Genomic DNA, 26,042 nt, shown 5'->3' with positions numbered 1-26,042 from the left:
CAGAATGGCACCTCCCCTCTCCAGCGCTTCCGGGTGCGCTGGCGTTCCACTGCTAGCTCGGCCTGGCGGTGTCGGGTCAGTGCCTCCCACCTGACTCCCCGGCAGGTAAGGATTTCCGGCCTGTGCATCTCCTTCTCGGAAGGTTGTGGGAGTCGAGCCTCATTCTCTTTGCTCAGGGTTGTCGCGGGACCGCTGCAGAACGTAAATCGCCTTACCATCAAAGTAAGAAAAGTTAGGAAATAGGCTGCATGGACAGAGCTTGGTGGGTCCCTGGGGATCCAGAAGTTCGTCAAACCAGAGCACGAACCTGTGGCGTGGAGGGGCGTCACCCAGCCATATGTTGGCTCAGACACTCTCTGTTTCTTGGCTCCCAGGGTGTGTGTTCCTGAGCCTTTTTCCTCAGAACCAGGAAGTCAAGTCAGCACTCACGGAGATGCTTGTGGCGGGGGAAAGTTTCTCTGGCTTTCAAGATTCCAATTAGAAAGTGGAGAGGCATTGTAGGATCAGATAAGTACATTACCAGACTTGGAACATACGTGACGACAAGGAAGCAAAAGACACAAAAGGATAAAAAGCAAACCCTGAGAAAATACTTTTAGCCACTGAGAATGGAAACTAACGCTATTGGTACCTCAAAAACCTGCCTGCCCCAAGCGCCTTAAAAGCACAGGATATTAAAATCTGTCGTTTTCCCTTTCTGGTAGTGATCCTTTAGACGTCTGTTGGAAAATTCATATTTCTTTTATTCTCCTGTTTTCATACTAAACATTCATGGGAAGTTTGATTTCTATTTGTCCGAACTGACCTCCTGATCTTTCAGAACAAACTTACTCCTTCCACAGTCTTCCTGTCAGTATATGTCAGGAAATGTGTTCAAGTCCAAAGACCTTGGTGCTATCTTCTGCCTCCTCTCATCAGCACACAAGATTCTATTGGCTGTACCTCAGAATATACCAGCATCCTGGATCTTCTGCAGCTTCTCTGCTCTACCCACTAATCCAAGCTGCCAGCATTTCCCATCAGATTGTTGGTACACTCTCCTAATTTGTCTTTTCCTGCTTCTGTGTCCTTACTTCAACATACTATAGAATTCATTCATTTGCTTATTCCCTGACTTCTTTATTAGAATATAAGTTCCAGCAGTTAATTCTCTCCCCCCACCCAATTGTCCTAAAGCTCTATTTCCAGGAGCCTTCCAGCACAAAGAGACACTCTGTAAATATTTGATGAATGAATGACATTATATAATTTTTAAATACCCCAAACATTTTAAATTACTTACCATTGAGTTAAGTCATTTTTTTAAAAAGATACATGTTTATTTATGATATGCCAGCACATATCCCAGTTTGAAAAAGGCTACCCTGTAGAATTTTGTAGGAAGTTATCATCAGTTTTTGTATTTGGTGATGATATTGAGGTGTTCAAAAATAAACATTAATGACTATCTGGCATATTTTGCTAAGAGCATATGAAAGCAAATAATGTATTTTAGAAGGGTTACAAATATATTAAAACGTACTGTGCTTGATTAAATAAGACTACCAGCATCTGAAAAACTCAGCTATATTCTCATATCTATTGTTTGTACCCAACCAGTAACCCTTCAACACTACTGTAAATATTGAGGTTACATATATTTCTGTGCATTACTTTTAAAAACAATGTTATGTAATAAATTCTGTCAAAAAATAATTGTTCCCACACCCATGCAAACCCAAAGTCCATCATTCTCCAACCCCTATACATTCCCCTCCTTTTATCACAGTCTTAAACTGTATTAATTCATTTGACAAAAATGTTTTGAAGTCTCTTGGGGCATACTATGGGCATATGAACAGAAACGCATTTGGATTCCACAAGCAGACATCGATTTTAGTATATTGCAACCTCATCTAGTATACTTGTCCTCATTGTCTTATTTGAAAATATGAATGGTTTGTCTTCACCATAGAAATTAGTAATATGAGAAAATAATCATAAGGATACTTATAGATCCAGCACCACTTCTATTAATGCAGAGTACATCAAAGTACATTTTAAGGAGTTTAAAAAAGATGATACTTTCTATACAGTTTATTTTCATTATTGAAAAGCCATAAAAGCAAAATTAAAATCACCATAAAAATAATCATCAAGAGATAACCACTGTTAATATTTTGGTTTATATTCTCCTGATGTCCCTACACTATCATCTCAGCTGGAAATCTGGGTGCAGGAGAGCTACAAAATTTATTTCTGACCATGATGTAGCCTGTTTTTGTTCTCAATTCCCTGCATTTTAGCTGTAGTTTTTAGAATTATTGAGCATTTTGTACCTTTCTAGCTTTGTCAATCATGTATTTCTTACAGTTTAGAGAAATCTGGATAAATAAGGGAAAATAACTTGAAGGAGACAACTGCATAATCTATACGTAGACAGGATTTCTTAATTTAAAAATATCATCCTTTCATTCAACACAAATGTTTTCTGTAGCTGCTGAAGTAAATTTGGTTGAATTGCTACCCAGGAGAATACACAAGCAGGGAAGACAGAAACACAATAAAATATAATAATTGTTGTAATAGAAGAATGATCAGGTGACATTTTGGAGCAAAAGAGTTGATTATCAGGAAAAGCCAATACTACCTTCTGAGTTGGACTCAGAGGAGTAGCTGACTCTTAAGGTGCTTGAGCTTTTACTTAGCCCTAGATGACTTTGTGTCCTACTTCATAGAGGAAATGACATTGTGTGGGAGCTCTCCCTCTATTCTTCTTTTTAGATTCAGAGGAAGAGATTTCCTTCTGCTCAGCACTGACCTTTTCACTATCTCATTTGTGTCAACAACCAGCTTAAGCCTTAAACTCTTAACCAGCAGCTCTCAAAATGTGATTGGGGTCCCTGAAACTCTTTCATAAAGTCTGTAAGGTCCAAATCACATATGGATAAAAGATTCATTGAGTGCAGTGGATTTTAATGTGCAGTGTTCATTGATACAACTTTAGATTCCATATTTCAGCTTCTTTTCCTTCTTCAACTCCCTTCCCCTGTTCCTCTCCTTCTCTTCATAGATGGACATCTTGGAAAATCTATTTTTACCATTCATTCACTGTTCACTGTACTGTTCTTAAGTCACCACTATCCTTCAGGTTTCCAAATTTTACATACCAATTGGTATTTATTTGACCTCTCTAGATTTCTAGAATGGACACCAATCAGTCCCCATCCTATAAATCTAATATGGTACTGTCCTGATTTTCTTTTTGCCTCCATAACTTATCAAGTACTTTTTAAATTGCTTCTTTTACTTCATTCCTTCCCATTCTATATGTCGCTCGCTAATTGGCAAATTTATTTTTAACTTGTTTTCTCACCTGTATATGCAAATATGCTCTTAATTCATAAATTTTTTTAAATTTAGATGTTGATGCATTTTTATTTTATTAATTTATTTATATGCAGTGCTCAGAATTGAACCCAGTGCCTCACACATGCTAGGCAAGCGCTCTACCCCTGAGCCACAACCCCAGCCCCTCAATTCATAAATGAGAATAGATAAGTGAGCATTCTGTGCTGAAACCTCTCTGCTAAGCTCCAGACATTCATATAGCTACTTGATGCCACCTTTCCTAGATGGTGCCAGAAATAGGTATTTCACAAAATCCAGGCATCCTCTCATTATTCTCTCACTCTCCCTTTCCTCTAATCTCTGATCTCTTATGAATTTTCTTTCTTTCTTTCTTTCTTTTTTATGATATGGGAGATTGAACCCAGAACTACTTAACCACTGAACCACATTCCCGGGCCTTTCTTTCTTTCTTTCTTTCTTTATTTATTTATTTTATTTTGAGACAGTGTCTCCAGGGCCTTGCTAAATTGCAGGGGCTGGCTTTGCACTTTCAATCTTCCTGCCTCAGCCTCCCAAGCCACTGGCATTACAGGTGTGCACCACTCTGCCTGGCTATGAAATTGTTTTTATTTGGTCTCTAAACTTTTTCATCTTTTTTTTGTCTATTACCTGAAAGTATACTTTTTTTTTTCAGGCTTTCATTTCTGCTCATCCAGATTATTGCAGATGTTTTCAAACTGGTCTCCTTGCCTTGATATGGTCTCTTGACCTTGACTGATCTCTTTAATTTTTTTATCCAGAGGAATCCACTTAACAAAGATCATACAATACCCTCTTCTTAAAAATCATGAAGTTGCTCCTCTGAAACTTTTAATACTAATTTAAACTCCTTGTCTTAGCCTACAGAGCACGTAATGATTTAGCCCTCCTGTTTCTCCAACTTCATCTCTCTTAACTATATCACATACACCTTGTGGTCCAGCTATAATAGATATTATTTGAGCCTAACCCATGCTTTCTCATCTTTTTCCAGACTGTTCCTTCTATACAGAATTTCCTTTTGGGTTTATCATAACCTTTCACTCATCCTACTAACCTCTCACTCAGCCAAATATATCATAATATATGACACCAAACCAAATATGTCCTAATATACCTGATTTTGACTGCCTCTGCTTGATGCTCCTTCTCTGGGCCACATAACACTCTAAACATACCTCTTTGTTTATCATTGATTTTAATTGTTTGTATTCTCTGCTAGACTGAGCAACTTAAGAACAAAGATTTTCTCTTTGGGATAAAGCCTGATGCATATGTTTGATGAATGTATAAATGAATAAAAGGAAGGGAATGGTCCCTCTAGAAAAGAGAGTGATATGAACAATACATCAATTATAGAAGCAGGGTTATATGGCATGAATTTTGGACTCAAGAGTTCCAAATGAGTTCAAGTTCCTGATCTTTCAGTTACTACTATGCAGTATAAAAGTGGCAAAATTGTCTTAGTTACTGAAAGGATTAAATGAAATACATAATTCACCTAGTAAGGTACTGGGCAATAATTTGTTTATTCCTAAAATAAGCACAGAACACCAGTATCTACAATGTGCAAGTGTCTGGGTATATATTAATTCATAAAATCAGTATGGTCCCTGAACTCATGAAGTAACAACTAAATACGTGTAGTGATGAAAGATAACTAGGTAGAGAACAGGTAAACCTATTTAGATATGGTGGTCAAGGGAAGATAAAGAGAAGAAGTGAATATTGACCTAGAAGCCTATGATACAGAGACTTTGCTTTTTACTGTTGTTTATAATTTTTTTAATTTTTTATCCTATGAATGTATTATTTACTCTGTTAATACATTGTTTTGTATTTTCAAGAAAAAATAAAGGGAAGCAAAAATAATTGACAGAAAAATATCTGTCTTGAGTCATTGGAAGAAAAGATCACCATCTACTGAGAATGAAGGGCATGAAAAAAGTTAAAGCTACATAGAGAGGTAAAAGTATGAAATAGTCACTAAGAACAATGACACAAGAGAAGTAAAAAATAATAGCATTGAATGCCCAGTTGAAAAGGGATTGTCATAAACTGGTGTTCACACCAGTCTGTTCCATTATCTAGTTCTTTACAGCTGTATTCTACAGGTCTGGTAAACAAGTAAACTTGTGAGACTTATCCCTGGCTTCTGATCTCCAGAGTAAAGTTATAGAAGAAAAGGGAGATTGAGGAAATAAAGGTTCTGTTTAGAGAGGTGTTGAAATGGCAAACCACATATTTTGGCTTAGTAGGAAATGAATTGTGGTGAGGCAGATCTCAGGGACTCAAAGTATGTGTAGGGGATCGGGTGTGGTAGGGCTGGCCTACAAGCCCAGCCACTGGGTAAGTTGAGGTAGGAAGATCACAATTCAGAGGCCAGTGTCAGAAACTTAGGGACACCCTGTCTCAAAATGAAAAAATGAAAAGAACCAGGGATGGAGATAAGTGGTAAAGTGCCACTGGTTTTAATCCCCAATACCAGGAGTCGAGGAGGTGAGGATGGCAGGAGTAAAGGGGTCAAGGAAGAGCATGCTAACAAAGTATGTGAATGGACCATATTTTCTGTGTATGTGTTTGTGTATATGTGGTACTGGGGATTGAACCCAGGGGTATTCTACCACTGAGCTACATCCCCAACCTTTTCAATTTTTTTTTTAATTTAAGACAGGGTCTCACTAAGTTGCCAAGCCTGCCTTTAATATGTGATCCTCTTACTTCAGCCTCCTGTGCCACTGGGATTATAGGCAAGTGCCACCACAATCATCTGGGCCATATATCTTTTAATGCTATTAAATTATTTCAGTATATTTACTTTTCACTTTTACCAAAGAATATTGGATAGATTTTAATAGTTAAGTGTTGACAGAAAAAATTGTATTTTAAATGGAAAGATAAATAGACTTGATTCCCAAACATACTCACAGAAATTTTTCAGATAAAGTTAAAATTTTTGCTGCGTTGTATTAATTTCACTTGGCAAATATCAGTGTCAGAAAAAAAGTCCTACTGTTTTTATTGATATTTGTAGATGGAAAAATAAAGCAAAACCAGAGGACAACTTGAAAATGCATTTTAATTTGGATTTCTTCTTAGGACATCAACTAGTTGACTTTGGAGTGTTGCTTTGTTGTGTTATAATCAGTTGCCAACATTTCGTGCAGTATAGCAAAGTATGATATATGAGCTCACAGATGTCACCTCCAAAACTACTGTAAAATTTTAATGAGAATTTTTTCATATTTCAGGAATAGAAGATGAACAAACCCATAACACCATCAACATATGTGCGCTGCCTCAATGCTGGCCTAATTAGAAAGTTGTCAGATTTTATTGATCCTCAGGAAGGATGGAAGAAATTAGCTATAGCTATTAAAAAACCATCTGGTGATGATAGATACAATCAGTTTCACATAAGGTAACATAAAATTCTTTTTCTTTTGAAATTTTTACATTAGTAGGTAGAAATACCTATTAATTGCTTGTTCTCCTGCTATCCCTTCCCTTTAATTTTATTGACTCATTGAATTTAGGAAGTGAACCTCTCTATTGTGGGTAATAAGTCACCCCTTTTTGTTTTCTTCTTTTCCTTTTGCAATTTTTGCTTCATTCTTCAACTTGTCAGCTGGGCTAATATTGTGATCTTCAAAATAAGTTTTTGAGTTAGAGTAAAGAGTCTCACCTTTGCTCTAGTTCTCTGTCACTCTGTTTTACACTTTGAATTTTCAGATTGAAGGAACATAAGACTGTTGTAAAAATCTAGTAAAATTCTGGAGTTTAAACTTTTAAGTGTGTGAATCTCTAAGCACCCTTACCAATGTATTTTGGCAGTTTTTCAAATTGATTTTAAGGCTGTTAACTTGTAAGTGTTCATATCTACAAATGTAATTCTTAGATCATACCCAGAATTTTTCAACACTAGCTTCACATGATTTACATTCTTTGTTTGTACTCATTTTTTTCTTAGTGTAAAATATGTTGTTTTTTTTTTTTTTTTTGTCAGTCACTACAATTAAGACCTATGTCAAAATCTGTCTTTGAAAGCAAGAGAAAATGAAATTTATTTTTGGTATTCAACAATCACCTGGCAAAGAATCTAAAGCCTTGACACCTGTATTAGTCCTTCCAAAATATTTGCTGATATGAAGGCTTAAACATCTTAAATTACTTGTGAAAGCATCAAGTTTAAAACGTGAAAGCTACTTTTTAAAGATAGTTTGTTGATATTACTATTTAAAACTTGATAGTTGTGGGAGAGGGATAGGAAAAGAGCTCTTCTTTAGAGAATAATGCCAGGAAATAATGATTAAAATAGTGATAAAATCAGAAAGTTACAAATTTACAACCGCTAATGATAATTGGTTCATCATTGAACTTAAAAGCATAAGATAAAGGTTGTTGATGAACAGATGTACAAGATATCCACATATTACTCTCAAGTTACTTAAGAAGGGAAAAGTTACTTTTATCATAAAGAAACCTTCCTTAAACAAGTGATCAACAGTAATGACACAAAATGGCATTTTTTTTTTTTTTACCTCTGAATATGACACAGTGAAAAGGGTACATTGTCACCTACGTAGTGTTCTTACCAAAAATTTTAACCTGAATTTAATCATGAGAAAGTAGTAAGGTAAATATAGATTGTGATACATTATGCAAGACATCTGTTTTACACTTAAAACACTGTCACACTCACAGAGATTGAAAAACCAGTATGTTCAAGAACCCAGATTAGCAAAATGTTAGCAGTTGGTGAATCTAGACGAAGGGTAGGTAAATGGTTGGTCATTGCATTATTCTTTCAGCTTTTCTGTAGGTTTGAAATTTTCCAAATAAAATAGTTGGAGGAAAAACAGAGAAAGTTATATTGATTAAGTTTTTAAATGTTACTTCATGAAACTAATTTTTAATTTTAAAGTACTGAACGAAAAAGGGCTCTGTTTTCTTTCAATTTAGTTAAATATTAAGTATAGTTAAAATCAAAGGAGTAATTTCCTGAACGTGTACATATTCTATTTGTTTAATTAAGAAGGTGGATTTATTTTTTAAAATTAAATAAATAAAAATTAATTTAGTTAATAAGTCATGAAGGAAGTAATATAGCTTAGTATGTTGAAAGTACATCCTTATGTGAAGAGAAATCTGAATTTGGATCTCACCTTGGATGTATCTTATTGGCTGTGTGACCCTGGACTGGTTACTCTACCAGACCAACTTTGGATTTCTCATTAGTTAATTAGTTAATTAGTTAATTAAAATGGTAATCCTTAAACAAGTTCATGCATTTGCATCCTGTAGCCTACTAAGTACTCAGTAAATGTTAACTTTTATTATCATAATCTTCAGCATCTTTTCTCCTGCCTCTCCTTCCTGGCTTGTGGTAATTTTTGCTTGTTCTCCTGCTATCCCTTCCCTTTAATTTTATAGGAGGTTCTGTAAGCAAGACAAGGAGAAAGGAGGCTAATTCCTGTTTTCATATGAACTCAAATTATATCCTAATTTGTTTCTTTGTTACTTGCTTTTAAGGAGATTTGAAGCATTACTTCAAACTGGAAAAAGTCCCACTTGTGAATTACTGTTTGACTGGGGTACCACAAATTGCACAGTTGGTGATCTTGTGGATCTTTTGATCCAAAATGAGTTTTTTGCTCCTGCAAGTCTTTTGCTTCCAGGTAAACTGAGTGTGACCAGGGTATCAACAATTAGGGTAGAAAGACAAATGGCAGAAATGGAAACATTTCTACTTACTCTTACTTTCTTTCTCATATTAAATGAACCTTACATTTAAGAATTCCTTTCATTCTTTCAGCTCTCCCAAACTCTTTAACAAGCAGACACAGGACACTTCAGACTGCTGCTAAAGTGAGTCTGATCTCCACCATTAAAATTAGATAATTCTGTGCCATCGGGAAGTTCAGAACTTGTGTAGGCTGTAGGAAATTATTCTTTTGAGCTCTTGTTTTTTCCACCTTCAAATTCCACTTTGATGACACTCTATCATCATGATTTCCCCACACTGCATTGTAGTGTGTTAGTGTCTAGTTATCTTCCTTATAACCTTAACTTTCTCCCTTTGACGCCCTTTATACCAGTGGTTCTCAATCTTTATTGTGCATAAGAATCATTTGGGGTTCTTGTTGAACAAGGAGGTCTTTTCCAGACCTAGTCAGAAATTCTGGAGTTAGATTCAAGGTCTATGTTCTTAAACAAGTACTTCAGTGTTTCTGGTGCAGGTGGCACATGAGCCACATTTTGTAAACTCTGCCTTACTGTACCAATCTTTATTGTGACTGACAAGTTCTTACTAGGTAGCTTCTTATGTATGCTGTCAAAATATAGTGCCAACCTCTGAAAATTCAAATGTTATTAATTAATCTGAGTTCCTAGTTGAACTTTTTTACACACAATTTCTTATGGAAGGAATAAGTGTTTCTTATTCTGTATGTTTTTTATTCTGTTTTGCAGATGCTGTTCCCAAAACTGTTCATGCTGTACCTTGTACAGAAGCTACAACAGTTCAGCAGAAACAGATGCCTTTCTATGAAAAAGACAGGACATCTGTGATACCTGTGCAGAATCTTGAACAAAACCATGTGCTACCTGACTCTTCAAGTCCAGAAAATAAAAGTTTAGAATTTAGTGATACACGTAAGTAACATTTTCACTGCTCTCTTTACTAGTAAATTTGTCAGGATGACAATCACTGTTTTAAAATAAATTTCTCCTTCTTTCATTTGTTTAGCTGTCAAAGGCACACTGGCAATAGCTCTTGCATGGGTTTTTTTTCCCTCTTCATTTATTATGTATTATCTTCATTGCATTAACAAGTATCAGTGATTAGAGGTAAAGATATGCAATAAACAAAAACAAAAAACAACATAGAAAGTGGTAGGCTGGGGATATAGCTCAAAGGTAGAGTGCTTGACTAGCATGCATCTGGGTTTGAGAACCAGTACCACAAAAACAAAACATAGAAACTAGGGAAAAATAAGTTAATATTTCCATAACTTGCAATGACATTTTTTTAAAGAAATTATGTGACTTCACTTTGGGTAGTAACTAGAATGTTTGGTTGGTAAGATCACTAAGCATAATTTTCATAATAAAGTTTAAAATTTGTGTTTTAAACATGGTTTTACCCCATCCCATCTGTCCTGTCTTTTCTTTTGTATTTGCATATGTACGAAATATTAAGTTGAGAAAACATCAAAATTATTAAAACAAATTTCCTTTTTATTTAGTCACTTTTTCCTTATTTTATTGGCATTTTAGGTTTTCATAGTTTTTCATTTTATGAATTGAAGAATGTCACAAATAATTTTGATGAACGGCCCATTTCTGTTGGTGGCAATAAAATGGGAGAGGGAGGATTTGGAGTTGTATATAAAGGCTATGTGAACAACACAGCAGTGGCAGTGAAGAAGCTGGCAGCTGTAAGTAATGTTTTTAGGAGGAAAAGAATGAAAGGAATAGTTGCTTCCTGGTATGTGATATAACAAGCTTTACGTTAATCTTTAGGAAATATGTTATTTCACCATGTATTTTCTTCTAATAAATGCCTTCCTAAAGCTGGTAGTCCTTATCATTTAAAATTCAATTGAGAGGTATGGACCCCATCCCTAGAAAAAAATATTTTGCACACATGCATATGATCATACATACAATTTTGAGAGATGTGCAAAATAAAATTGAGAAATCCTGCGCCACATTGTACCTCATGAGTAATCAAAATAAAAATGATACTAAGAAAATATATATATATTTTGTATTACTTTTCTTGTTTAAAAATATAGTTTAGAAAATATATATCAAGACTAGAAATCTTCTTGTCTATATTCTTTGTTCCCATTTCTATTTACATATTAACCCCTTACTTTTTGATTTGTTATACTCTAAATCTGTTGTTATATCCTAAAAATATTAATAGATCGCATATATATACATTGTCATTCTTTCTCATATATGTTTCAAATATTTTATTTTCCTTTTGCATTCAAATTTGCCAGCTTTCTGTTACTTAAAAATTTCTATGCAGTGAAGTCTCATTCTATTTTGTTTCCACAGTAACTTAGGGAGGCTCATAATTTTTTTTCTGTTCTCTGATAAACCATGGACCTTGAGCAAAACACTAAAATTTCTATATATCAGTTGTTCTATAAATAAGGAAAGTAGTACCTTATTGTTTTAAAGAAAGCAGATCAGCCAGCTATTTCTTGAGCTGCTTCAGCTTTAGAAGCCATGGGTAATGATACTGTATTAAACTGCATATTATTTTTTCAGATGGTAGACATTAGTACTGAAGAATTGAAAAAACAATTTGATCAAGAAATAAAAGTAATGGCAAAGTAAGTATTACTTGGCAGTGTGATAGAGGGGAAAGGAACCAGTTAAGGTACAAGGAACCTGGTTTCTTTACCAAAGTGTACCATGAGCTATGGATATTTCCAAATGCAGTTATATAAAATCAAAGTAAAGGGTTTAGATAAGTACTATTGGCTCAATTCTATGACTGCATACACTCATATGCTTGTAGATTAAACAGGAGTTAGTTTAAAATCATATCAAAGTTACATGGAATTTCAGCAGTTTTCCATTATTATGTTTTCTGCACTCAAAATTCATGAAAAATTAATTGTAGAGATACTTTCAAAAAAGCTTTACAGAATAATAGACCCTTAGATAACAATCATAAAGTAACTAGGGAAGCATTATATGCAAAGATATTTAGAATACTTTGACCTAGAATGCTGGGAAATTGTTGACATTATCAAGAAAGGTAGGAGAAACAAATCAGAAATGTATTTAGTACTTATACTGATTGACATTTGAGTGTATACAATATGCTGGGCACTGTGTTACATATTTTATTTATATTGACTCATTTAATTCTCAGGACAACTCTTACAACCTCCCTTTAAAACAAATAAAGATTTAGAAGTGTTAAATAACTTGCCCAAGGTCACATAGACAGTAAATGTTAAAAGATAGGATTCAAATCCAGATCTGATTCCAGAGCCTGAGCTCTGGATTTGGATCTTAATGGGATTTACCAAATTATATCCCCGAGGCCCATTGCTATAAATTACCAATTCTATTTGGTTAATCTCAAGAAATATTTAATAAACTGAAATTGATTCAGGTATAGTAAAAATAATGCACACTGAAAAAAAGAAAATTTGTTCTCTCTACTCATACCTCTAGTTCTCCAGTTGTAAAAGTAATTTGTTCAAAGTAGATAAACTGGGAAATATAGGAAAATGTTTTTTTTAAATAATCAAAACCAACTCTTAAATATATAACTCAGAGGTAACCATTGCAAATATTCTGATGTACTTGTTTCATGATGTTGTAGCATTTTTACCATGTCATTAAAAATAAATTTTTAAAAAATTAAATTATTTGTAACATTCTGTCATTTATAAAGACCATATCTTACTTAACCATTATCCTACTAGATTTTTTTTCTAATTTTCAGTATTACAAATCAAAGATCCTTTAAGGATCACAAAGATCTTTAAATGTTTAAATACATTTTGGCTTATTTCATCAGGATAAATTCCTAAAAAACTTATCAGGTCAGATTACATTAACTTTCTAAAGACTTTCCAAATACATGTTCAAATGACTTTTTATAGATAAGTAATGGTAATTTATTTAATTTTTCTGATGATGGGGATTGAACCCAGAGTCTCACTCATGCTAACCACATGCTCCACCACTGAGCTACACCCTCTACCCCAAGTTGTGATCATTTTACTTCTACTAGCAGTGTAAATATCATTGCTACCTAATCACCATTGCCTATTATTTTTTTTGATATGTGCCAATCTCTGATCCTTACTAGTAGAATGACATTGACCAAGTTTCTTTACTCTCTGTCCATTAGTTTTCTAATCTGTAAAATTGGATAATATTACCCTGTTGTGAAGATTAAATAAAACAAAGCAAGTGAATCATCACAATACCTTAAGGATAGTATAAATTCAGTAAATGTTAACTACTAATATTTAAAATGTGCCAGTTTGGTGGAAAATGAAACAATTATTTTTTTAAATTTATATTTCTTAAAATATTAATGAAGGTAGAGATAATTTATTTGCTATAAGGAAATGTTAGAAGTATCAAGCATTTTGAATGAACAAAGTGAGTAAGCACTTGGAAGGAGTACATATGTGCCAGGTATGTTTCTAGGCTCTTGTATATTTATTCATTTAATTATAAGTGTTCATATTACCAATTAGCTACTATTTTCTGCATTTAGCAAATAAAGGAGCTGAGTCTCAGTGAGGTTGTTGACCTGCTACGGGTCACATATCTAAGAAGTAGCAGAGCTAGATTTTCAACTTGACTTTAAACTCAGCTCTGTTTTCTCTAAGCTGAACCAGAAATCCATGAAGTTGTGTTATACTGTAACTTCTCTTCAGTTTTATTACCCTCAGGTAGATATAGATATAGATATAGATATAGATATAGATATCAGACAATCAGATGTGATGAAAGATCAGACATGTATAATTTAGATGTGATTAAAGATCTGGCCTATAAATCAGTGCTTTATTGTGTGATAAAATATTTTGGTGTGTTAGAGAATTCTTGAGAGTATTATAAAAGTTTGAGCAGACTTCTTAAAAATCTTCTTTATACTATTGAAAATTGTACTGAACAAATACAGGCATCAACCTAATCTTTAACCAAGTTATAACAAGTTCTAATGAGCCAAATTATTGAATTTTCACTATAAAATAGAAAGAGGTTTTGCTTCTAACATTGATCAGTATTTCAGAAGAGAGAACCATTTACAGAAAATTATGGTTATATAATTAAGACATAGATATATAATATATTTGATATATAACATACTATTTTCTTGATCTTTTTTCTGTTGAAACACTAAATTGAATATTTACAAATAGATATTATAATGATCTACATGGAAAATTTTTTGTCATAGGTGTCAACATGAAAATTTGGTAGAACTACTTGGTTTCTCAAGTGATGGCGAAGATCTCTGCTTAGTATACGTTTACATGCCCAACGGTTCATTGCTAGACAGACTGTGTTGCTTGGTAAGATATTTTGTTCATCATATCATTTGGCTTTCTGTTTCTGTGTTAAAATATTAATATTTACTTTGTACAGGATCATTTAAATTACACTAATCTTAATATTTTTCTTGCTCTATAAAAGCTGTCTAGTTGATATGTAAACAAGTAGGATTGTCAGTCTGTTAGGTGATCACCTAAAATTACTAGTCAAGGTTAGATGTTGAAATGCTCTTATATATTTTTATCTTCAGATAAGAAATGCTAACCTCCATTTGATCTTATTTAGACATATTTTAACAACTTAAAAAATTATAGACCTAAATTCTTAGTGATAGCATTTTTCAGTTATTGCCTAGAAAAAATATTGAGTTACATATTTTCTATAGATTTTTTTTCTTTTTTTAATTGGTTTGTTTCTTCATAAGGATGGTACTCCACCACTTTCTTGGCACACAAGATGCAGGATTACTCAGGGTGCAGCTAATGGAATCAGTTTTTTACATGAAAACCATCATATTCATAGAGATATTAAAAGGTAAATGCGGCTGTGAAAAGTTTTTGGAAAGCCATCTTTAATTTGTTGTCACTGTGTTTATTCACTGTTCACATGCATGTCTTAACCTGAAGCAACTGGATACATTCTCCATAAGTCCATGAAAGCTCTTCTCAATGAGGACATCTGTAATCTGCTCTATTTCAAATCCAATGACCTATTTCTAGTACTCATCCTACTTGACTTTTTTCCCTTTATTTGTTGACATTATGTTATTCTGTTCTTCTTGAACTCTTTTGCCTTGTGGAAAATAGTTTCTTTGTTAGTTTCTGGATTATGACTCTTTTCTGAATCACCTTCATCCTCCGTGAGTACTTTTTCAGTTCTCTTTCTTCTTAAGTATTATGTCAGCTTTGTATCATTGTGACAAAATACTTAACATGAACAACTAGAAAAGGAAAGATGTATTTTGGCTTACTGTTTCAGAGGTTTCAGTCCATGATCGTCTGGCTCTGTTGCTTTGGGCTTGAGGCTTGGCAGAACAAAACTGCTCACCTTATGGCAGCAGAAAGCAGAGAGAGGGACTAAGGAAGGAGTCAGAAGAAATACCCTTGCAAGGCATACCCCAGTAACCTAGTTCTTCCAACTAGGTCCTACCTCCCAGTAATGCCATTATCTACAAATCCCTCAATAGATCAGTCAGTTGATGAGGTCAGAGTACTCCTGAGGATCCCAAAATCCCCACCTCTAAACATTTCTTTATTGGGGACCAAGCCTGCAACACATGATATATTTCATATCTAAACCATCACATGTATTTATATTTCTCTAGTTCAATATTAACCTGCTATATACTAAGTACTGTAGATGATGCAATTTAGCAAAAGTGGCATATATAGAATTTGACATCAATTGAATAATCACAAAATAATAATAGAATCATAGTGTTTAGTATAGGTTCAGTGTGTATGAGTATGTATATGTGAAATATATTATCTCCATCCAAAGAATGAGTAGGAAATAAGCAAGAACAGTTTGAAGGCAGCTATAGAAGATGGAGAGAACAATCTAGACAGAAAGAACCATGTTTGTAAGATCAGTAGTGGGAAGGAATATAGGAGTTCAATGAGTTAAGAGGTGAAATAAAGTTTGACTGTTATGTAGAAAGTGAAGGGATGTAAGAATTAAAATAAAATTAAACAGATAGATAGGGAGTTAAGATCTATAGGGCCTGATAGACCAAGGTAAGGTTTTATATGTGATTAAATCTTAAATGTAATGAGATGTTATTAAAATTATAGTAAGGCAGTGACATAATATGTAAGTTTTACAAGATCATTGTGACTCTGGTATGGAGAACAGTTTGTAAGAAGGGGTGATTAGTAGGCTACCATACTGTCTTGGTCATGGAAGTTAATTTGAAGAGAAGTGAGCAAATTGGAGAGATTAAGATGGCATGCTTTGCTGATATCTTGGCAGTGAAGGGGGGAAAATATCAGGAATAACTCTTGGAATTATGACATCCAGAATTGTACTCTGGAATCATTGTGGCATGATTCACTTATATAGAAAGAGGACTCTGTTGGAGTGGTGTTGGGGAAAATGAAAATATAAATTCTCTTTTGTACATGTTGTGTTTAAGGTTCTTTTAAGATAAAGAAGTGGAGCTGGGTGCAGTGGTGTATGCTTGTAATCACAGCTACTGGGGAGGCTGAGGTAGGAGGATTGCAAGTTTAAGACAGCCTGGCAGTTTACTTTAAGGGTAGCCTAGGTGACTCTCAAGTCAATATCATCAGCTTCTAATACTGAATTTTTCAATGTGCCTGTACCAAAACTCCTTGCCTGAGTATCCCACTGGAGCCTCTAAGTCACTATCTTAGAAATCAAACCATCCCTTCAACCAAACATCTTTTTCTTGTATTATCATGACCTGCATGACATTTACTCAGTTTACCTAAACTCGAGATGATGAGGTGATTAAAAATAAGAAATAAAGACAAAAAACTCAATTAGTAGATTAATAGTGGGGCTCAGTGGGTGAATCAGCCCTGGTAGGGTCTGATCTCTAACAAAAAGGGGAGCTCCATGTGCTTTATTTTATATGCAAACACATCAAAGGGATTTATTATGAGAGAAACTTCTACAAGATAAACCAAAGTGAGGCTGAGGGGAACAAAGCATAATTGGTAGCATATCAACTTTTGCAGTATTTCTTCCTCCTCCAGGCACCTGGTGCCTCAAGTCAGTTCAAGCACACTGCTGTCTCTTTCACTTCCAGGCAGCTGTTTGAATCTAGAGCTGTATGAACCAATAAATTCTGTGGAAGACAGAATTTTTTCGCCCCTGCTATCACGAGCAAATGAGAGATCTCAAAAGAGCAATGCCCCTGCTTTGAGGTGGCTTACACAAACCCATAATTCATCCATAGCTCCCCAAACTGTATTTCCTTTGTAATCAAATGAAGTCAGTATTTATTCATTTCCAAAACTTAACGCTTTTTCAATCCCTATATCCTATTGTCACAAATTTCTGTGCCTGAAAATGTGCACTTCCTATTTATTCTGCCTCTGTTTAGATCTTTGTTATCTTTTATTGGCTTTATTTCAAACCTTCCTAGTCAATGTAAAACAAGTCTGTACCAGTTCTCACCTGTTCACTACAACACTTCCAGGTTATGGTTCTAAAAGATAAATCTGAAATTATCAGTTCCATACTATGTAAACTTTAGATACTGTTCAAATTCACTCCATCTTCCATGAACACTAGTTTTTAAATTGATTCTGTATACCATATGCTCTTGTGTTTTCATCACTTTGTATATGTTCATTTCCCTGACATGCCTTTCTTTCCTTCATGTAACCATCAACTTCAAATAATCCTCCAAAACAAAGTATAATTTATACCTTCTCTTTGGAATTTTCCCCAGTAATTCCTGGCACATGATTGGTTTTCCAGCATTTGGTATCTGATATTCTCATCATGTAATACTGTTTTTTGAATTTTTTGGTAGCTGTACATAGACAGAATGCCTTTATTTTATTTGTTTATTTTAATGTGGTGCTGAGGATCAAACCCAGTGCCTCACACATGCTAGGCAAGCACTCTGCTACTGAGCTATAGCCCTAGTCCAGTGTAATACTGTTTTTTTTTTAATTTTTCATATGCTTTTTCCACAGATAAAGTTCTAAGATTCACCACCACATATTCAGCACCAAGTTTAAATACTATAACACAAAGTCTTTTCAATAAGGTTTTATTGAATGAAAATATGAATATATAAATGGATGCTTGTCATTAATTCATTAATATCTTTTATACATAATTTTACCCTTTATAAGATTCCAGATGGTACAAAAATAGTTCAAAGTAATAAATAATTTAGATAACTTTAGAAATTTGTTTTTAAGTGAATTGAGTATTGTTAGGAAAGTAATTAAGAATGGTGTTTTCAATTTATTTTAAAGCTAGACACAGAAAGACAAATACCACATTTTCACTCATTTTTGGAAACTAATAAGTCAATCTCATATAAGAACAGAATTGAATAATTTCACTAGAGACTTGTAAGGGAAGGGGAGAAGGAAGTTTATAGGGCACCAAAAATAGAGTGAGGAATAACTTCTGGTTCTTCTATAGCACAGTAGGGTAACTAGAGGTTAAAATAACACTATGATATATTTTGAAATGACTAGAAGAGTATGAGATTCCCAACACATAAAAATGATTAATGTTTAAAGAGATAGGACTGCTTATTACCCTGATTTGATTATTATATATTGTATATATCGAATAATTAATATATCCCACAAAGATGCACAAATACTATTTCTCAATAAAAAAATTAAAATTTTGTTAGAATGGTGCTTTGAAGGCTGGTATGTGCAAGTTCAATGGGTTTAATCCCCATAACCACAAAGAAAAAGAAAATGGTACTTTGGAAGACTGGGAAGTTACCCTGTGTTATGGTTTCCTCCTCTGAAATTGTTCTTCTCAGGTCTTTTAGTCACAGCAGCAAAAAGCTGATTAAAATTTCCTGTAAAAAATTATTTATGGGGCTGGGGTTGTGGCTCAGTGATAGAGCCCTTGTCTAGCATGTGTGAGGCACTGGGTTCAATTCTCAGCACCACATATAAATAAATAAAATAAAGATCCATCAGTAACTAAATTTTTTAAAATTATTTGTGAAATATTTATGAAAATATCTCTCACTAGCATGGAAATTTCTATTTCATTTTTATTCTCCTAAATGTTTTTCCTCTTTCTATTTGACTGTAATCTGAATCCTAGATATATTTACACAAACTTCACATATATCATAAATTTCTTTTATGATATATCCAATAAAATGGCAAACAATGTAAATATATGTGTATATACATGTGTGCATATATACTTTCATATATCTATCTAAGGAACTATTTGACTTCCTTGGGAAGAAAACATTTTTTCTCCAAATTTTACATTTTTTCAGTGCAAATATCTTATTAGATGAAGACTTTACTGCCAAAATATCAGATTTTGGACTTGCGCGGGCCTCTGAGAAGTTTGCCCAGACAGTCATGACTAGCAGAATTGTGGGCACAACAGCTTATATGGCACCTGAAGCTTTACGAGGAGAAATAACACCCAAATCTGATGTCTACAGCTTTGGCGTGGTAAGTTACATACAATAATCATTCTTGTACAAGTACGAAATCAAAAGATTATTTTAAGATACCTATCTTGCTTAGCTTTTGTGTTTAAAGATGTTAATCATTTATGTTAACCTTTGACTATATCAGAAAGTTTATGAAAATGTCTCCCAATGTATGATATTTTTGAGTTTTTTTAATTGTTGCAATGAATGATTTTTTTGTGAATTGGATGAGCTTAAATTAAATCATTGTATAGAATGAGTCATGTCATACAATATGTACTTTAGTCTCCATTTTCTTGGCATTTTCTGATCTACTAGTCTGTTCTTAATAGTTACTAAGATTGAGTAAGGAACAGAGTGTGAGTGTTGGAGATATTAGGGGCTTTTTCTTCATCTAATCTTTTTCAAATATATTTCACATATGGAAAGTTGACTTCATTGAACTGTAACATTAAGGCATGGGGTTGTAGAATATGTCTAGTGTTTAGAACATAAGATTCTTCTAAGAGCTAGAGAATTGGGATTAGATAATCAAATTTGATTTTCTTTACTCTTGTGAAGAATACCCTGAAAGACTGGAGAAGGATTGGGAATTCCCGAAACACATGTTGATTGGATTGATTCTTTTACAAGTTGACAATAGGAAAGAATTGCTTATGGGGGCATGGTGGGATCCTAGGTGCCTGTGAAGGAAGGTGATAAGAAATGCCCATGATTTGTGTTCTTTCTGCTTTAATACCAAAAGCTATATATTTTGTACAGAAAATATTAACCAGATTTCATAATCAAGATTCATATTCCTTCTAGTTTTTATGTTATCCTAAGTGTTATATTAATGGATTTTTTTTCCTTCATAGGTTTTACTAGAAATAATCACTGGACTTCCAGCTGTGGATGAACACCGTGAACCTCAGTTATTAGTAACTGAAAGATTCAATTTTTTTCTAGTTCTTTTCTCTTTGCATTTATTGTCTAAATATTTACTATGTATGGGAAAATTTGACATCTAGAAATGGAATTTTATTTTACAAGTATTTCTACTGGCAATACATAATGATATATGGAAAGAGCATTAAATATTTCTAATCTCAACTCTGCCATGAAATATTTGTGAAGCCTAGAACAGTCACTTATACATTCTTTGTGAGTGAAATTAGAATATAACCAAATGATTTCTGAGATCTTCTCCAGTTTACCTTAATTTCTTACTTTCCAGGGTGGTTACTAACAGTTTTCTAGCTCAGAAAGAAATGACTACATTTAAATTTGTATCAGAATAGGATTGCTAGTAAATGTTCTCTATTTATATTATAGATTATTTATAAAGTTTTAGAAAACATTATCTAATTTTATATATTAGACATTTCATTGACAATTTATAAGTAAGTTAGCTGAATGATAAATAAAACTAGAGGAGAATTATGCCCTGCATTTTTTTCTATGTCACAACTTTTAAGAATTTTGAAATTTGTATGAAATTAAAGAGTGATGGAAATATCATGTATAAGTTTTTCTTAAACTTGGATAAATAACCACACTGATTTCATTGGAATTTATGTGTCCAAATGGGACAAACCTGTATAATCATATCAGAAATATTCATATACCAGATTATGTAGCTAGAATTGGAATTAGAAAATCAAAGGGATTGATTTATTTGCTCAAGGATCTGGTGCCATACCTTTTTGTGGAAACCATAAGTAAAGTATCTGTATGTTATAATATTTTGTCCATTATAAAAATGTACATCATAAAGCTCTCCATGATATATTGGTAATGCAATCATGAAGTTACATGCAATATAATATTTCATATCAGTATATTTATAGATACAATGTTAAAGTTATTGTTTTAGTAATATTTTTTTTACTAAAAAAAATTTTTTAAGTGGCACATTAAAAAGTAAAATTTTGTCTTAATCAGAGAAATAAAATTATCTGTTTAATTGGTTATTGGAAGTTGATGGAAAATCCTGGATTGGAGATGCTATTTTTGAGCCATTAATTAAGGTCATAGATAAAGCTTTGGGTATGGATTGAATTATATAAAATATATAGATTAAAAATAGAGGAGGTCAGAGAAAAGAGGTACAGAGGGCAAAAGATGGAACCCAGTGTTTTACTAAGTTGCAGCTTAAACTTTTTAGGCAAGGCTTACCTGTCTAAAGGCCTGCTTTTTCTATCCTATTACCTAAATATTTTTCCTCTTCAGAATGTATAAGAGCCTCAAAACTTCAAACTAAGTGAGGATATAATACAGAAAAGTACAGAATCTCTCTTAGTCACGAGTTTTATACTTCATCATTTAATAGTGAACATCATAAAACTTAAGGAAAGATTATACTTTTTCACCCATTCTTAAGGCTTGAATATGGTATCAGTATAAAATAATAAGATTTTAATGCACATATAGCTAAGAGTGTGATGCTTTAATAAGCCCTTATGTCACTAGAGAAAATTTTCTTATCTTTACATTCTATTTCTTATAAGTAATCTTTTACATCTGTACTAGTTTTCTTGAGCTGCTGTAAAACATACCACAAAGTAGAAGACTTAAAGTGACAGAAATTTATTCTGTCACACTTTTGGAGGCCAAGTGTCTGAAATCAAGGTGTTAGCAAGGCTGTACTCCCTCTGGAGAGTCCAGGGGAGAATCCTTCCTTCCTCTTTCACCTTCTTTTTCTTGGGGAGGGGGGTTACTGGGGATTGAACTCAGGGACATTCAACCACTGAGCCACAACCCCAGCCCTATTTTGTATTTGATTTCGAGACAGGGACTTACTGAGTTGCTTAGTGCCTCTCCATTGCTGAGGCTCCTCTTCTACTTTCTGAAGGCATTCCTTGACTTATGTCTCTACCACTCCTGTCTCTGTCTCTGTAATCACATTGTCTTCTATATATCTTTTTTCCTCTTTTTGTTCATATACAGACACTTGTCTTTGATTTAGTGGCCACCTGGAAAATCCAGCATGACCTCCTCTTAAGATATTTAATTATGGGCTGGGGATGTGGCTCAAGCGGTAACACACTTGCTGGCATGCGTGGAGTGCTGGGTTCAATCCCCAGCACAACATAAAAATAAAATAAAGATGTTGTGTCCACCGAAAACTGAAAAAATAAATATTAAAAAATTTTCTCTCTCTTAAAAAAAAGATATTTAATTATGTCTACAAAGATGTAGTTTTTCCAGATAAGGTCACATTCACAGGTTCCAGGAATTAGGACATAGACATGTTTTGGGAGCTACCACTGTACCACCATAGTCCTAGACTTCTATCCTCATTCATTATTCTTTCATCCTGGCCTCTCCCTTATGCCTTCTCCTTTTTTTCTCTTTGATGAAACAATCTAAGTACCTATAGAGAAGTTTTTCAAATGCAGAGAGGGGTGTATGTATCTTGGAGTTGGAATTGCATTAGCAGAAGCACATCTTGAGGCAGATAACTCTGCCCTGCCTGCCTATTAAATGCTACTAATGGGAACATATAAGCAATTAGCTCACATGTAAATGCAAAAATTAGAAGGCAAGAGGTTAAAAGTATTTAGGGGGTTTAAATAAATATTTAATGTTTGTTCTGTGTATCTTCCATTCTTTTTTAAATTTATTTATTTTTGTGGTGGTGAGGATTGAACCCAGTGCCTCAAGCTTGCAAGGCAAGCAGTCCACCACTGAGCTACAACCCCAGCCCAGTATCTTCCCTTCTTAAAAGTGCTATAAAAGAAGACAGTGAAAGGATAGTAAAAGCATAGATTAATTTAAATAATTAAAATTGATATTTATTTCTCTTGTATTTGAAGCTCTTAACACAATTTTAACACTCATTTTTAAGCTAGATATTAAAGAAGAAATTGAAGATGAAGAAAAGACAATTGAAGATTATATTGATGTAAAGATGAATGATGTTGATTCCACTTCAGTTGAAGCTATGTACTCTATTGCTAGTCAATGTCTTCATGAAAAGAAAAATAAGAGACCAGACATTAAGAAGGTACCAATTTTTTGCACTCATATAAAAAGTAAAGGGAATGAAGGGGATGAGGTTTGTCATTTTTTCCTAAATGTACATTTCAAACCAGCTGTGTAATGTAGTTTTTCATTTGTTCTTTCTTTTTAAAAGGTCCAACAGCTGCTGCAAGAGATGACAACTTCTTAAAACTGTATAGGAAAGGACCCTTGATTTTATATATATATAAACAATTTTTTAAACTATTTTTTCTAAATTCTCTTCTTTATCTTTTACAAGACATCATGATGCAATGCAGTGGTTATTAAAGCATACATTGAACCTCCAACATATAGAACAAATAAAAGTACAGTCACCATATCAACACTTAGCCCTACCCACTTAGTATTAACTTCAGTACACATAATAACCCCTGAAGCATCTCCTTTGAACATCACCAAACATGATTAAAAACTTTTTTTTTTCCATCTATAACATGGACTGATATCTCCTGCCTCCCTGGTAGGAGGTCGTGAAAATCAACTGATGCAGAATATGTACAAGCACTGTGTAAATAGTGAGGTAATAATATTTAAAGTTTACAGATGTGATTATAAAATTTTATTACACTCAAAATGTTTATAGGCTCATGTTCACTTTATACTATTTTCAACAGTCATTCACCACAAACTAAATATTCCCTGATGATGCTGCCCTGATGATGTGGCTGTTATTAGATTATATTACATGGCAAAGTTGAAGGGATTTTGCAGATGCAATTAAGGCCCCTAGTGAGCTAACTATAAGTATTAAAAGGGGTACTGTTTGAAATAGGTCTAAACAAGTCAAGTAAACCCTTCAGGAAGTAAGAGAGATTCTCCTATGGCTCTTGAAGAACTAAGTACCATGTTATGAGAGGGCAACATTTCCAAAACCAAAGGATGGCCTCTAGCACATGAGAGCTATTAGTCAGCAGGAAACAAATGGGAACTCAGTTGTGCAACCACATGGAACTGAATTCTGCCACAACCTGAAAGAATTTAGAAGAGTACTGCATCTTCAGATGATACCACTGCTCCAGCTGACACCTAGATTTTCACTGTGTGAGACCTTCAGAATGTGGGCCTGTCTGAGTTACCTGGACTTTTGACATGTAGAACTGTGATATAATAAATGGGTTGTGTTAAGCCACTAAGATTGTGGTAATTTATTATGTGCAACAGAAAATGAACACCAAGAGACTCCTATGATGATTTGCCTGTGATGATCCCATCATATTTATAGGTTCTGCACACATTCGACAGTGTGTGAAAATTAGAGAGAGTATGATTATACCCTAGGGTTGCAGTGTACTGATTTTCACTAGATTCTTTATTTCATCAGGCCCTAGTTTTTTGAAATTGATTTGTTTTATCATAGTGAGAGATTTCCTATACTAGTGCTTTTTAAAATGATTTTTAACTATTTTTTCTACATTTAAAATTTGTAGTTTGTTTATATTATTTGAAAATGTTATGGCTTTGGATGAACAGAAGGAAGGAATTTATTTTAGTATGAAAAATGACTGAAAAAAACCCTCGTATAAGCAACTGGCATCAACTAAGCAGTACTTCTTTATTCATCAAGGCTTTTCTAACATATTCTACCTCATCTTGGACCCAGAGCAATGGAGTTGACCTACCAGGGGCTGAACTTCTGAAACCATGAACCAAATAAACTTCTCTAATTTGTAATTGTCAGGGCGTTTTAGTCACAGAGACAAAAAAATGAACACAGAAAATTGGTACTAGAAGTGGGGTACTTTTTGTGACTAATCTGAACTATGTGGTTCAGGGTCCTTTGGAGCTGGTTTGTGGGAGGAATTTGTAAAGGTTTAGAGATTAAAGCTAGAGAAGTCTTAGAACTGGATAAGCATACCTTAATGGGTAATTGTGGAGGGAGCTTCAGAACACCAGAATGTTGAGAGGAATGCACACAATAAATTCTGTGCTCATGAGGTTTCAGAAGGGAATGGGGACTCTATTGGAAACTGGACTAGAGGCCATTCTTGTTAAATTCTGGCAAAGAATTTGTTTACATTTTTGTACATGTCCTGAGAATTTGTGTGAGGCTGAGTTTAAAGGTGATGGACCGCTGGGTGTGGTGGTGCACACCTGTAAACCCAGTGACTCAGGAGGCTGAAGCAAGAGGATTGCAAGTTCAGGGCTCAGCAGGTTAGCTAGAACCTGTCTCAAAATTAAAAATAAAAAAATAAGGGGCTGAGGTTCTGGCTTAGCAGTAGAGTGCTTGTCTAGCATGTGCAATGCCCTGGATTCAATCCACCACACAAAAATAAATAGAATAAAGGTATTGTGTCCAACTACAACTATATTTAAAAAAATAAAATAAGTAAATAAAAAATAAAAATAAATAAAATGTGCTGGGATGTATCTCCCTGGGGATGTAAAGCAACTCTGAGTTCAATTCCTGGTACCAAATAAGTGAATAAATGTGATGAGCTAATTAATCTTGTGGAAGAAGGCAGCACAGCATTTAGGCAGTGGCATAGAA

The 26,042-nt window shown here is 33.9% G+C and overlaps 2 protein-coding genes across 9 annotated transcripts in view; one reads left to right on the top strand and one right to left on the bottom strand.

The window, feature by feature from the left end:
- The window catches only part of Pus7l (pseudouridine synthase 7 like), a 29,746-nt gene extending 29,418 nt beyond the window's left edge, over positions 1–328 (bottom strand). The window contains exon 1 of the mRNA XM_071609949.1: positions 308–328. The gene's annotated coding sequence lies outside the window, so the exon portion shown is untranslated. The remainder of the gene's footprint in view (positions 1–307) is intronic.
- Irak4 (interleukin 1 receptor associated kinase 4) lies at positions 20–24,687 on the top strand. Of its 8 annotated transcripts, XM_071609950.1 has the most exons (14): positions 27–105; positions 5,217–5,335; positions 6,040–6,119; positions 6,621–6,790; positions 8,902–9,047; positions 9,841–10,023; positions 10,648–10,808; positions 11,656–11,720; positions 14,327–14,441; positions 14,846–14,955; positions 19,385–19,568; positions 20,407–20,469; positions 23,379–23,537; positions 23,667–24,687. In XM_071609950.1, exons 4-14 carry the CDS (start codon positions 6,630–6,632, stop codon positions 23,700–23,702), a joined length of 1,383 nt encoding a protein of 460 aa, XP_071466051.1. In that variant the 5' UTR covers positions 27–105; positions 5,217–5,335; positions 6,040–6,119; positions 6,621–6,629; the 3' UTR covers positions 23,703–24,687. The 8 variants fall into 8 exon arrangements, with proteins under 8 accessions (XP_027789989.2, XP_071466051.1, XP_027789993.2 ...); XM_027934192.3 differs by lacking the exon at positions 5,217–5,335 and having other exon boundaries at positions 8,905–9,047; XM_027934187.3 differs by lacking the exon at positions 5,217–5,335.
- Positions 24,688–26,042: the final 1,355 nt, after the last annotated feature.

This window comes from Marmota flaviventris, chromosome 3 (genome assembly GCF_047511675.1).
Source record: "Marmota flaviventris isolate mMarFla1 chromosome 3, mMarFla1.hap1, whole genome shotgun sequence".
Lineage (NCBI taxonomy): Eukaryota > Metazoa > Chordata > Mammalia > Rodentia > Sciuridae > Marmota > Marmota flaviventris.
This window is presented reverse-complemented; position numbering and strand designations above follow the sequence as displayed.